At 43.7% G+C, this 13,751-nt stretch overlaps 1 protein-coding gene across 1 annotated transcript; it reads left to right on the top strand.

The window, feature by feature from the left end:
* Positions 1-209: 209 nt before the first annotated feature.
* On the top strand, positions 210-3,048 carry LOC143891162 (uncharacterized). Its single transcript, XM_077395798.1, has 2 exons — positions 210-2,873; positions 3,031-3,048. The coding sequence occupies exons 1-2, from the start codon at positions 210-212 to the stop codon at positions 3,046-3,048; spliced, it is 2,682 nt and encodes an 893-aa protein (XP_077251913.1).
* The last annotated feature ends 10,703 nt before the right edge of the window (positions 3,049-13,751 follow it).

Here is a 13,751-nt window from a genome sequence, read left to right as displayed (position 1 = left end):
CTCCCCCCGACCCTTTGCCAAAAAACTACAATCCCCGTGAACATTGCGAGTACCACCAAGGTCCCGGACACACTACAGATCGTTGTATAGCCCTTAAACATGTTATTCAAGACTTGCTTGAAAATGATCTTCTAGTTTTTCCTCCTAAACCCAATATCACCAACAACCCTCTCCCAAACCATGCATTACCCCCACCCGCGCAAGTGGGAATGATCACCCTTGATGTTCCTAAATTTGATCCATCAACTCTAATATGTGCCATTGATACCAATCCTGAGCCTTACTACTTTCGTTGGGAAGAGGTCGATGAACCAGAAGTCGCACCCATAGTCCTAACCCATAAAACTGAACCTCCATCCCCTCTGATCTTTCAATATGATAACCTTGATCCTTTTGAGCTTCAATGTGATGAGGTCCAGCATTTTACGAGGGGAGGTAGGGTATTCAAGCCGCCTGAGCTCCGAGATGAAAACCCAGCAGCCTTGGCCAGGGAGGTAGTAGAGGATCACGTTCAAAAGAGAATTGCTGAAGAGAATGATGAGATTGTCAAACAATTGAAGAAAACTCAGGCCCACATCACAGTGTGGGGCCTACTGACGGTTTCCCGTCGGCATAGAGAGGCAGTGCTCAAAGAATTGAATGCGGTACAAGTATCAACTGAAACATCTCCGGATCAATTGGCTGACCTAGTGGCCATGGTTAGTGCCGCCAAGTCTATAACCTTCACCGATCAGGATTTGCCACCTCAAGGTCGTGATCACATTCATGCCCTCCATGTTACCATTGTCTGCCAGGGCATGAGAATTCCCTCTGTTCTAGTTGATAATGGATCAGCCTTAAATGTTTGCCCTCTCCAGACAGCTACCATGTTGGGTTTTGGACCCGAGAATTTCACTCCTTCCCAACAAGGAATCCTGGCTTATGATAACACCCGAAGAAATGTCATTGGGATTCTTACCGCAGAAATCCTTGTTGGGGGTGAGAATTTCGAAGTAGACTTCATGGTCCTTGATATAAAAACCTCATTCAATCTGCTGTTAGGCCGCCCTTGGTTGCACAAAGAGGGGGTCATTGCTTCAAGCCTTCACCAGAAGCTAAAATTCATCAAGAACAACAAGATAATCACCGTCAGAGGTGATGAAGATTTGGAAGTCACCCAAATTTCAAAAGAAAAGTCACTCCTTATCACCGGAAAAGATGTCATGCTGAATGGTTTTTCCTTGGAAATTGCACAGATCACTTGTGAAGAAGCAGCAAAAGAAATTTTTCCCATGATCATTTGCACCCTCAACCCCTCAGTCGCCAAAATGATGAAGAGGCAGGGATTTTTCCCTGGAATGGGATTGGGATGGCACCAACAGGGCATGGTGTCGTGGCCTGATGTTGAGCCTATGGAAGGAACTTTTGGCTTGGGATATAAACCTACAAACAAAGAGAAGAACCAGATGAAAGCTAAAATGATGAGAAGAAATGAAATTCGCAGAAATGGGGGTGTGATCTCGATACCTTCGTACTCATTGTCTCTAAACGGGTACTTTACCAGAAAAGGAGAAACCACTCCATACCACGGGTTTGCAGAGCCGTGGTTTGAGCCAGACACGGGAAGGATTCTTTGTGGGATCGAAATCTTCTATGACTTGGAAATACCAAAAGAGCCTCTCATCAGTACCATTGCAGAACCCCCTATCGATTGGCAGGACTACCTTACTCCAGGACTCTTGGGGTCCCTCTTTGCAGAACCAACTAAGACCACAGATACACAGGAAGATTGGCAGGATTGCTTGGCTCCAAACCTTCTGAACTCTCTCTTCCCAGGAGATTGTCTTATTATTGCAGCAATTGGAGAAGATTCTGCATATGCTAATCCTCAAAGCTTCATTGCCGCAGCTAATTGTGTCCTTTCCAACTGGAGTGCAGATCCTCTCCCTTATCCATTTGTCATTTCTGAAAATTCTGATGTTTCTATTTCTGCTTTTACTTCCATTGTGAATCCTGAGCCTGTTCAGGATAATTTCAGTAAGAATGTACTTGCTTTCGCTTCAATGAAATCTATTTCTCAGTATCCTCTTGTGTCCTCTTCTGATATTTGTGCTTCTGATAATGATAATAATCAAAGTGAACAACCTTCCTCGGATGAGGAGGCCGACGAACCTCCCCTTGAGTTACAGCAACTGCTTAAACAAGAGGAGGAACGCCGAGCCCAGCCTTTAAAAGAAGAAACTGAAGTGATAAATATTGGTACCGAAACACTAGTTAAGGAAATACGAATCGGGAAAACACTAACTTCCATGGAGCGTGAGGAACTAGTGAACCTTCTGCAAGAGTTCAAAGAACTCTTTGCTTGGTCCTATGAGGACATGCCAGGAATAAGCGAGGAAATCGTCCAACATAAGCTTCCATTGGTACCAGGGGTAAAACCAAAAAAGCAAAAACTAAGGAGAATGAAGCCAGAATGGGTTCTAAAAATTAAGGAAGAAGTAACAAAACAGCTCGACGCAGGATTCTTACAAGTGGTGGAGTACCCTGAATGGTTAGCAAACATTGTACCAGTCCCTAAGAAAGATGGCCGAGTGCGAATGTGTGTGGACTTCAGGGATTTGAACAAAGCAAGCCCTAAAGATGACTTTCCCTTACCCCATATCGACGTCTTGATCGACAATACTGCTGGCCATGCCTTACTCTCCTTCATGGATGGTTTTTCCGGCTATAATCAAATCAAGATGGCACCCGAAGACATGATCAAAACCTCGTTCATCACACAATGGGGCACTTACTGCTATAAGGTGATGCCATTTGGCTTGAAAAATGCAGGAGCTACTTACCAAAGAGCCGCCACCACTCTGTTGCATGATATGATTCATAAAGAGGTGGAAGTATATGTGGATGACATGATTGTCAAAGCAAAAGAAAGGGAAGATCACCTCGGGAATTTGAGAAAATTCTTCCAAAGAATCTTGAAATACCGGCTTCGCCTCAACCCAAGTAAATGTGTTTTTGGCGTTACGTCCGGCAAATTGTTGGGGTTCCTAGTCAGCCAGAGGGGGATAGAAGTTGATCCTCAAAAGATTAAGGCAATCCAAGAAATGGCTCCTCCAAGGACAGAAAAGGAAATTAGAGGTTTTCTGGGAAGGATCCAATTTCTGAGCCGATTTGTAGCTCACCTAACCTCCACCTGTGAACCCATATTCAAGTTGCTGAAGAAGAATGCATCTAAGGAATGGACAGAAGAATGTCAAGAGGCCTTTAACAAAATTAAACAATGCCTATCTGAACCACCTGTGCTTGCACCAGTAATTTCAGGGCAACCTTTGCTACTATATCTGTCAATCACTGATACAGCTATGGGTTGTATGCTTGCTCAACAAGATCCTGAAACCAAGCATGAAAGAGCCGTCTATTATTTGAGCAAGAAAATGTTGGAATACGAGCAAAAGTACACTTCTTTAGAAAAAACATGTCTAGCACTTGTCTGGGCCACCCAAAGGCTTAGGCATTACCTGCTCTCTCAGAGAGTGATACTTTTGTCTCGAATGGATCCTTTGAAATACCTTTTTGAAAAGCCTGCTCTAACAGGGAGAACCGCTAGATGGTTATTGTTGCTCTCAGAATTCGATATTACCTATGTCACTCAGAAATCTATTAAAGGCAGGGCTGTGGCTGAACAATTAGCAGAGATCCCAATAAAGGAAACTGGTATCTTGAGAACAGACTTCCCAGATGAGCAAATTATGACAATGGAGGAGGAGAGCTATGAACCTAGGTGGACCTTATACTTTGATGGTGCTTCCAACCAAAAGGGGCAAGGAGTAGGGGCATTGCTCATTTCACCCCGGAATGAACATATCCCTCTCGCTGTCAAGCTACAATTCGAATGCACCAACAACATGGCAGAGTATGAGGCATGTATCGTGGGATTGGAAGCAGCGTTAGCCCTTGGCATTGATGAGCTTGATGCATATGGTGATTCGATGCTGATCATTTGTCAAACCAAAGGGAAGTGGAAAACCAGAGAGGATAGGCTCATCCCATACCATGAATACCTAGATGTTCTTGTGGATCAATTCAAAAACATCACATTTACTTTCTTACCAAGAACAAAGAATCGATTTGCAGATGCTTTGGCCACATTAGCCTCCATGATAGACATACCCGATGGAAAGAAGATGAGGCCGATAACAATCCAAGAACAGTGGGTTCCTGCTCATTGTGATGTTATAGAAATAGCGGCGAGATGTCCGGATGGCCAACCCTGGTTTACGGATATCAAAAACTTTATCTCAGGCCAGGGGCATCCCGCCGAAGCCTCCAGCAAAGAACGGAGAACCCTACAGAAATTAGCCTCCAATTTTGTCATATGCGGAAATGAATTGTATCGTTGGTCTTTTGATGGCATTCAACTCTTGTGTATCACAGTAGATCAAGCTGCTAAGATCCTTGAGGAAACCCATGAAGGTGTTTGTGGCCCGCACATGAATGGAAAAATGCTTGCTAGAAAAATCTTGCGCCTTGGATACTATTGGCCCACAATGGAATCAGATTGTTTTGCATTTGTTAAGAAATGCTATAAATGTCAAGTACATGCCAATCTTATCCATGTACCACCCTCAGAATTACATTCTCTCACATCACCTTGGCCATTCTCGATGTGGGGCATTGATATTATTGGAAAAATTTCACCGAAATCCTCAAATGGGCACGAGTACATTCTTGTAGCCATCGATTACTTTACTAAATGGGTCGAGGCATCCTCATATGCTTCACTGTCATCAGCATCGGTTGCCAAATTCATCAGAACCAATATTATTTGCAGATATGGGGTTCCACACGAGCTGATCTCAGATAACGGCTCCCATTTTAAGAAAGAAGTGATTACTCTCTGCCAGGAGTTCAAAATCAAGCACCACAAATCCTCACCCTATAGGCCACAAACCAATGGAGCTGTCGAAGCCGCAAATAAAAATATTAAGGCCATCATCAGCAAGATGTCAGAAACTTACAAGGATTGGTCTAACAAGCTTCCATATGCTCTGTGGGCCTACAGAACATCAATTCGAACCTCTACTGGAGTTACTCCTTATTCCCTGGTCTATGGGATGGAAGCTGTGTTGCCAGTTGAAATCCACATACCATCGTTGCGAGTACTAATGGAAAGTCAATTACCCGAGACAGAATGGGTAAATGCCAGATATCAAGAGCTAAACATGTTGGATGAAAAGCGACTCAAAGCCTTATACCACACCCAAGGCTACCAGCGCAGAATAGCAAGAGCCTTTAACAAGAAAGTTAAAATCAGAGAATTAGAGGAAGGGGATTTGGTGTTGAAAGCAAACCGGGCACCTACCTCTGACCCTAGGGGCAAGTTCAAACCGAATTGGTCAGGACCATACATTGTGGATCAAATCTTACCTGGAAAAGCCGTCAGACTCCGAGATAAGAATGGTGATATAATGGTAGAACCAACAAACCTTGATCAATTAAAAAGGTTTTACGTTTGAACACCGGAAGGCCTCCTTTGGCCGAACAAAAACCCAGAAATTATGACCCCAAAAAACAAAAGAAAAACCCCATTTTGCAAACTATTTGAGCCTAAAAAAATTCCTTTCACACCCTGAAACTAGGGGGGCATCTGCCCTGAACTACGCGCGACCTGATTCCTACACTAGGATACGTAGGCAACCTGCTCGTTCGGGTTCGGTCGAAATTTGCAAACCTCAAGCCATTTCTTTGTTAAACCTCATCCAACCCATAAAGTCCTTCCGGTGAACAGCTTAAGGTTCTTAAAAATAAAAAATAAAAAAAAAATAAAAAAAAAAAAGAAAAAGAAAAAGAAAAGAGAGTCTGCAGACCTGCTAGATTGAAAACCCGCAAGGGCAGTCTAGGCAAAAATTAAGGTCATTCACCTGCTAAGTTGAAAACCCGAAAGGGCAGCTTAGGCAAAAATTAAGGTGCAAGCCCGCTGAATCGAAAACCCGAAAGGGCGGTTCAGGCAAAAGCTAGGGCATGCGGTCCGCCGAATCGAAAACCCAGAAGGGCAATTTGGTCATGTTAAGATAAGATCGAAGAAGACAAAACCTCAAAACAGCTCTCCAATCCAAATAGGTCAAACAAGCCAACTCTGCATTCTTGTAACTAGGGGAAACAAAACCAAACAATCCAAAAGGAGTTAGTAATAATCCGAGGGGTATTACTGAACTAGCAAATTAAGTACACATATTTATCTATGGATAAATTCTTCTTTGAAAGGCTTGACCTGCCAAATAAAAAGGTATAAATCATTCTCAGAAGCACGAATCATCTCCCCTTTTTTGTTGCACTCCAGTGAAAAAATTCTAAAAATCATCTTCAGTGCACTTGCACATCTATTTCCTTATTCTTCTTCCCCCAAAGCTGCGACAAAAGAAGGAAAGAACCAATCTTCTCCAATCAATGCAATAAGTCATTACAACCCAAGAGAGGGAGTCTCAGAAGAAATTAAAAATAGCTAATCCAGACAGGGTAGATACATGAAAGAAGAATCAGCAAGGCCATCAAAGCCCAATCCAGACAGGGCAGTTCACAGTCAAGCAATTCAGCAGAACCAAAAATGATACCGGTTCACTTAATGAACTCTAGATGTAGTTTCCTTGGAAATAATGTACCCCTGCATCAACAGAGAATTCAATAAAATCCAAGTTTGTTTCGAAAATTTTTGTAAAATCCGTTTGTGCATTTTTCCGCAGTAACAAGAAACAATCAGTCATTGCAAGAACTCTCAGGATTTAGTACATCCAAGCTATTTTCACCAGGCCATCTAAGCCAATCTTCTTTGGTTCCCGTTTCGTTGACCCCCAGTCCCGCTGGCCCTCGTCTCATTAACAGACAGGCCTTTTCCGCAGACAGGTCGATTTCACAGGAAAATCAAATTTTCGTTAACTCCCATCTCACTAATTCAGCTGCACCTCAAAATCTGACCTGAGTTGCACCCGCACCCGCCTGCACCTCAAAATCTGACCTGAGTTGCACCCGCACCCAGCTGCACCTCAGAATCTGACCTGAGTTGCACTTGCACCTACCTGCACCTCAAAATCTGACCTGAGTTGCACTTGCATCTACCTGCACCTCAAAATCTGACCTGAGTTGCACCCACACCCAGCTGCACTTCAAAATCTGACCTGAGTTGCACTTGCATCTACCTGCACCTCAAAATTTGACCTGAGTTGCACCCGCACCCGCCTGCACCCCAAAATCTGAACTGAGTTGCACCCGCACCCGCCTGCACCTCAAAATCTGACCTGAGTTGCACCCGCACCCAGCTGCACCTCAAAATCTGACCGGAGTTGCATCTACCTGCACCTCAAAATCTGACCTGAGTTGCACCCGCACCCAGCTGCATCTCAAAATCTGACCTAAGTTGCACTTGCATCTACCTGCACCTCAAAATCTGACCTGAGTTGCGCCCGCACCCACCTGCACCTCATAATCTGACCTGAGTTGTACTCACACCCACCAACACCTATCATCATCTCTTCGATCATCCGTAATCTTCAGCCACGCTTCTTGCATCATTAGGATAGAAAAGCATGTTGCATTAAAAAAAAAAAAAAATCACAAAATTCTGCATTAGTCTGCATTTAGGATTGCATTACATTGGGGGGGGTATCAGGTTGTTTTGTTTGGAATGTTTCATTAAAATTGCCATAGAAATACAAATTGCTGCATCACATCGTCCATCTGAATGTGACTATTGTCAGTTAAAGTTTCGCAAAATAAGAATGTCTCCTTAGCTTTGGCAGGCGGTTACTAATTAACCTTTGCCAAAGAGGGGCATCTGTAGACACCCTCATTTTGCTACACATTAACCAACAATAGTCTAAAATATTGATCCGTGGAATTTTCTCTCTAAATCTCTCAATCTCCCTCCTAATGTCCGAAATGTCCGAAATGTCCAAAATATGGCCCGAAAAATTGGAAAAATACCTTGTTTAGTGGCCCGAGTATAGTGAATATTGTAAGAGACCCTCTCTTATGTATTTATATACTTGAAGTTGCCGAAACCCTAATCCAACCCAATGGATCGTCAATCGGGGTTAAATTAGGTAGGGTCGCTTCACAGGCCGAACCCTAATTCTGCTCCGAGATCCGATTTTTATCGAGTCATCAAATCAAGGGTTGAGATTAATTTGGGTGTTTTCTCAATAAATTAAGATCATTTGGTCAAAATTAAATTAATCGGGGTCAGCCCCAATCCCGATCGGACATTAAGTAGCTCAATTGAGGAAAAACATACGAAAACCCACGGATCAATACGAAAAAATGAGAGCCGTAGAAATTATTCAATCCTATGATCAACAACAGATTTTAAACTCATTAATTGGTGGTTTAACGGCTGGGATCATCGATCCAAAGCTGATCGAGTTGGTTGGTCTAATCGAATCGACAATTTGATCAAACGGTGGAAAAATGGTCCGCCGTTAAAAACCGACGGCTCTCATTGGATGAAAATTTGTAATTTGTAATTTGTATGGCAATATTGGGCTTAAACGAAAGAGTAAAAATCAAGGATTCAAAAGGTGAAAAAATTATCGAAATCGGATGCCAAAATCTCCGGAAAACGATATTTTTCTGTTTCCGCGAGTGTTCTCTCTCCTCACATTCTCTCTCCTCTCACCACACGTTTTCCCAAGCTTGGGAAAACGTATATTATTTTCCTCTCCCCTATTTTTGAATATTGTGTGGATACCTTAAGATTTGGTGAAAATCTTTGCAAATTAGGAATAGAACAAGTGTCATAATATTACTAGTTCAAGTAATTGCCCAAAATTGAGAAGGGGACATGTCCACACTTTATTGGAAACCAAATATTCTAAAATTTGGACGTTTCTTTTCTCATTCTAAATTTGCAATGACACATGGCATGCAATGAATTGTTTCTTTAATAATGCAATCAATCTTCACTATTTAAAACTCTTTCTATTCTTCACAAGCCCACCAAAATTGGACGTTCTTTCCTTCATATATGGGTGTTTCCAAAAGATTGGGTTGGAATATTCTAGGAGCTTTTCATCCATACCATCAAATTGTCTCTCACCTTCAAGTTCTAATCTCCACCCTACCTTTCCCTCTCCTCCTAACTTAGTAACCTTGGTCACCCATTCACCTATAAATACCCCTCCATTGCTCCATCTCAAGACAACTCAAGACTCCCTCTCTCTTTCTCCCTAAGAAATTCGCCCTCCTCTCCCTCAACTCAATACCCCCTCTCTCTTAAAATTCATCCAAACCTCCGCCCCCATCTCTCCATTTCTTCATTTTCGGAACAGTACTTCGAAAGTAAGGAATCATCGTCTTCAAAGGAATCCAATAAAGAAACGATCGCCATCAAACTTCGGAAGAGGTAGGCCAAATTTAGTTTTTTGTCTCGTCCCTAAAAAAAGAAGAAAAGATAATCATGCCCTTCTCTTAGATTTCAATATTGGAATTTTCGATATTGGATTATAAAACCAAAATCGAAACTTTCATAATTGAAAAATTGAAAAGACTTGCTAGATTTGATTGGAAAAGAAGAGATTAGCATGAGTAATTAAAAGGTGAACTTGGAGCATTTATCAAAGTGTCATTCTTTTTTTATCCTCACTCTCAGCTAAAAACCGAAAGATCTAAACCCATGATGCATATATGATTAATTGAACTATGTGCTTGGCATGGTTATGAGTCACCCAAATCTATTTCAAAATGCATACCATGCTGCTGCACATATCAATTCGGTTCCCTGTGTGTATCCCTCCAAAGGCCCCATGTGCTATGTAGCACATCTAGACTTGTCTGGTCAAACCCAGCCACACCCGGCTCAACCGAACCAACTCAACCCAACCCAACCCCACCCAACCTAATCAAACCCAACCCAACTTGTACTCCTAGCTATCCCAACCCAAATCGGCACCCATATCTCAAAGCCGCACCCCAATTTACAACCCAAGTTGGACCCTTACCCATGCAGCCCAACCCTTACCCCCACCTATACCCTCACACCTACAGCCCTTTCACCCTCTCCCACCCATACGAACAGCGCTCTACCCCTCCCTCACCGCCCAACAGCCCCACTCCCAAACACAACTTGGGTTCACCCCTAACCAATCCAACCCGAACCCAACTCACCCACGCGCAACTTGAGTCGAACCCAAAACCCACAACCCGACCCCACCACCATCCCATAGCTAATCGGATCAATAGCCTAATTTCCGATTATGCCTCCAACCATCCTATGGCCCATTCGATTCCCAGGACCCGCTCGGCCTTATGTGCTCTTCCCTAACTCATGGCTCATTCAGCCATGTCAATCAATCCCAGCCTATCCCACCGAAACAGCCATGTCCAAACCATAAATGCTTAAACCCATGTTGCCCAACCCATATCGGCACCCATATCTCAAAGCCGCACCCCAATTTACAACCCAAGTTGGACCCTTACCCACGCAGCCCAACCCTTACCCCTACCTATACCCTCACACCTACAGCCCTCGCATCCTCTCCCACCCACACAAACAGCGCTCTACCCCTCCCTCATCGCCCAACAGCCCCACTCCCAAGCACAACTTGGGTTCACCCCTAACCAATCCAACCCGAACCGTACCACCCGAACCCCAACCCGGACCAGCCCGGTCCAACCCAACTCAACCCGACCCAAACTCATGACCTTAACCCATACGGTTCATTCAACCCAAACCGGATTCCACTCCAACCGGCCCAACCTGGATCTAACCCAAACCTAATCCGACTCATTCTGGTTCAGCCCGGACCCCACCCGACTCAACCAGGGTCAGCTCCGACCCACCCGGATCAGCCTTTACCCGGTTCGACTCAACCCAATCCGGTTCAGCCCCAACTCACCCGGTTCAACCCAAGCCGACCAGGTTCAGCCCTTACCCGGACCCAACTCAATCCAACCCGGATCCGGTAACCCAAGGTCGCATCCCCACCCGTAGCCTAAAGCCACACCCCTAAAGCCGCATCCAAGCCGCACCCCAAGCTGCCCAGCTCTAGCCCAATCCTTAACCCAAACCCACGGACAAATCGGCCTTGATCCAAACCCATGGCCTACTTGGCCCTGACCCAAAGCCTTAATAGTCCACTCAGCTAGCTAAACCCAATCCCTTCCCCATCCATTACATCATCACATCTCACCCCATTTCTACATGCATCAGACCCCATATACCATCCTCTCACATCTCATATACTTTTAACACACAGTCACTACCCTTGTTATCATGCCCATAGCCGCTAACCATGTGCCATGCCCATTCACATGATTCCATCCCCAATAGACTATAATATACCTCTTCCCCCATCCATGTTATTTACTCCATCTCACATCTCATAGCTATCATACCCTTAGCCTACATAGAAAAGCATTCATCTAATACATCCTCCTAACAATCCATTCGGTTACCACATTTGACTTCACATTCACATTCCCGCCCATACAGCACATACCCCATCCCATCTCCACTTAATTTTTTATCCAACAGAACCCAAACCCATTTCAACCGCAAACCCAACCCTCAAACTCAACTGAGTCAACTTAAGTGAGTCAATCCTCTATCCAATCAAGGTGCAGCTCTTTAACCAAGTTGACACGCCCAATCTAGTTCGCCTCACCCAAGCCTCAACCCGCACCCCAATCCGCACTCAACCCGAACTACCCGATTCAGCCTAATCCAAGCTTACCCAAACCCAACCCGGTTCGGCTCCAACTCGGACCCGCAACCCGACCCCAACCCAGTTCAGCCACGAATCGGTTCAACCCAGCCCAACCCGGTTCAGCCTTAAACCCCTAAACCTGTTCAACCCCAACTCACTTGAGCCTAACCATTAACCCAATCAACCCTTCCTAACTGAGTTACCTCTTCTTTAACCCAACCGAGTTGCATCCTTATGTCCAAACCCATTAGCCAAAACTTCATCCCTTTTTATTGACTCATTGATGATTCCTCTGCGATTAGCTCCTTCGAGGCTCGTTCCCAATTCAAAAATCTCTTTCAAAAATCTCATTCCTGAACCTGATTCCCAATTCCCAATCCCAGTCATGATCCAAACTCCATCGGAACTACGTGTGGCTTGATCCTCACCATGGGGTACGTAGGCAACTTGGCACTCCCAAGTTCAGTCGCACCTTTCCGCACCTTTCCGCACCTTTCCGTACCTTTCCACACCTTTCTGTACCTTTCCTCTCCTTTCTTCTGTCTCTTTCATTTTCAACACCCTTCTTCATCTCTTCCATTCTCTTCTCACCCTTTCCTTTTCCTTAAACCGTTTTGCATGTTAGATGTTTCCTTCTGTTTAGTCGCATGATTAATTGCATGTTTAGATTTCTTTATTTATTATTTGTCCTCATCATATGCTTAGAAATCACATGTTTAGCCATCTTGCTAGTTGTGTTGCTTTGGTTTTTGCATGCTTAATTACTTTGTTAAATTTGGAACTCTTTGGAATAAAAAAAAAGAATCTTAAAAGAATCTAAGAACTTATATCAAATTGGAAAACTTCAATTCAAAATCTAAACCTCCAAATTCTTAAGTTTTAGGTTCTAGGCTTGAAAAACTTAGAAATGGCACTCTAGGTTCCCCAATGGAATTCTTGGATCCAAATTCTCACAGAAATACTAAGATGCAACTTAGGTCCATTGCATTAGATCTAGGTTCATATAGCATAGGTCACTTCACCTCAAATCAACCAATCTAATTCAACTCAAACCGAATCTCACCAATCTCATAAAATGTCAAAAACATTCACATAGGCACATAGGCATGTAGTTGCATGTAGGATGCACTCCTGGCCCGCATGAGTCTAAACTGTGAACGGCTAAATCATTAGTAATGTTTAGATTTCTAAAATAAAATTCACATTCACCCCCTTAGTTAAACCTGAATAATTAAAGATTTCAAAAGTTAGGCAAGGTCGGTGCTGTACACCTCGTGCGGTACACCTTCCGACTTCGTAACCAGGTAACTTACCCAGAACTCAAAACGTAGACCAAATTAACAGAGTTAATCATGGGTCCTAGATCCCTAATCTAGGTGGCGACTCTGGTCAGTTGCTTCTTTCGTGAAGTTAGGACTTTTATCTTAAATTTATGAAAAAAGCAATCATATTCAAATCCAATGGACAAAGGCGCTATCATCATAAAAACACACATCCTAGTGGGACCACCCCCCTCGGGAAGGGATCCACACCTACGTACCCTGTAGAAAGGGATCAGGTCAGACGTAGTTCGGACTGAATTGCCCCTGGTTTGAGGGTGTTTGAAAAGAATGTTTGATTTTGTTGAGGCTCGAAGGTGTTTGCAAAAGGATTTTTTTTTTAAATTTGGGATTTTTGGCGTTTAAAGCGCAGGCGTCCAAGGATGGCCTTCTAGTGTTTTGGCATACAAGCTTCTTGAGTGACTACGGTTCAATGGCTTTGAACTTTTTTCTCTTTCTCTTTTTTTTTCTTTTTTTGAGGAGTCTGGCGGCATTTCCTGGCAAGACTTCATCTGCACTGTGCAAGCTAGACTGATTGAATTCCCACTTTTTCTTTGGGATCTCGCACTGATATTCGGGATTCTACGACTCTGGGTCTTCTCTGAATGCTGAAGATTTTGAAATCTTTCAATCTATTTATCAGCTCTGCTTTTTGAGATTCTGACGTTCTTGAGGAGTTGACGTGGGGCATGCTCCCTTCTCCTTTCTTCTCTGGATTCTATCTTTTTTTTTCTCTTGAAATGCGGGAATGCCCTTA

This window comes from Tasmannia lanceolata, unplaced genomic scaffold (assembly GCF_043159265.1).
Source record: "Tasmannia lanceolata isolate RefF3 unplaced genomic scaffold, GAP_Taslan_0.1 ptg000013l, whole genome shotgun sequence".
Taxonomy (NCBI): Eukaryota; Viridiplantae; Streptophyta; class Magnoliopsida; order Canellales; family Winteraceae; genus Tasmannia; species Tasmannia lanceolata.
Note: the sequence above shows the minus strand (reverse complement) of the source record. Positions and strands in the feature narration are given on the sequence as shown.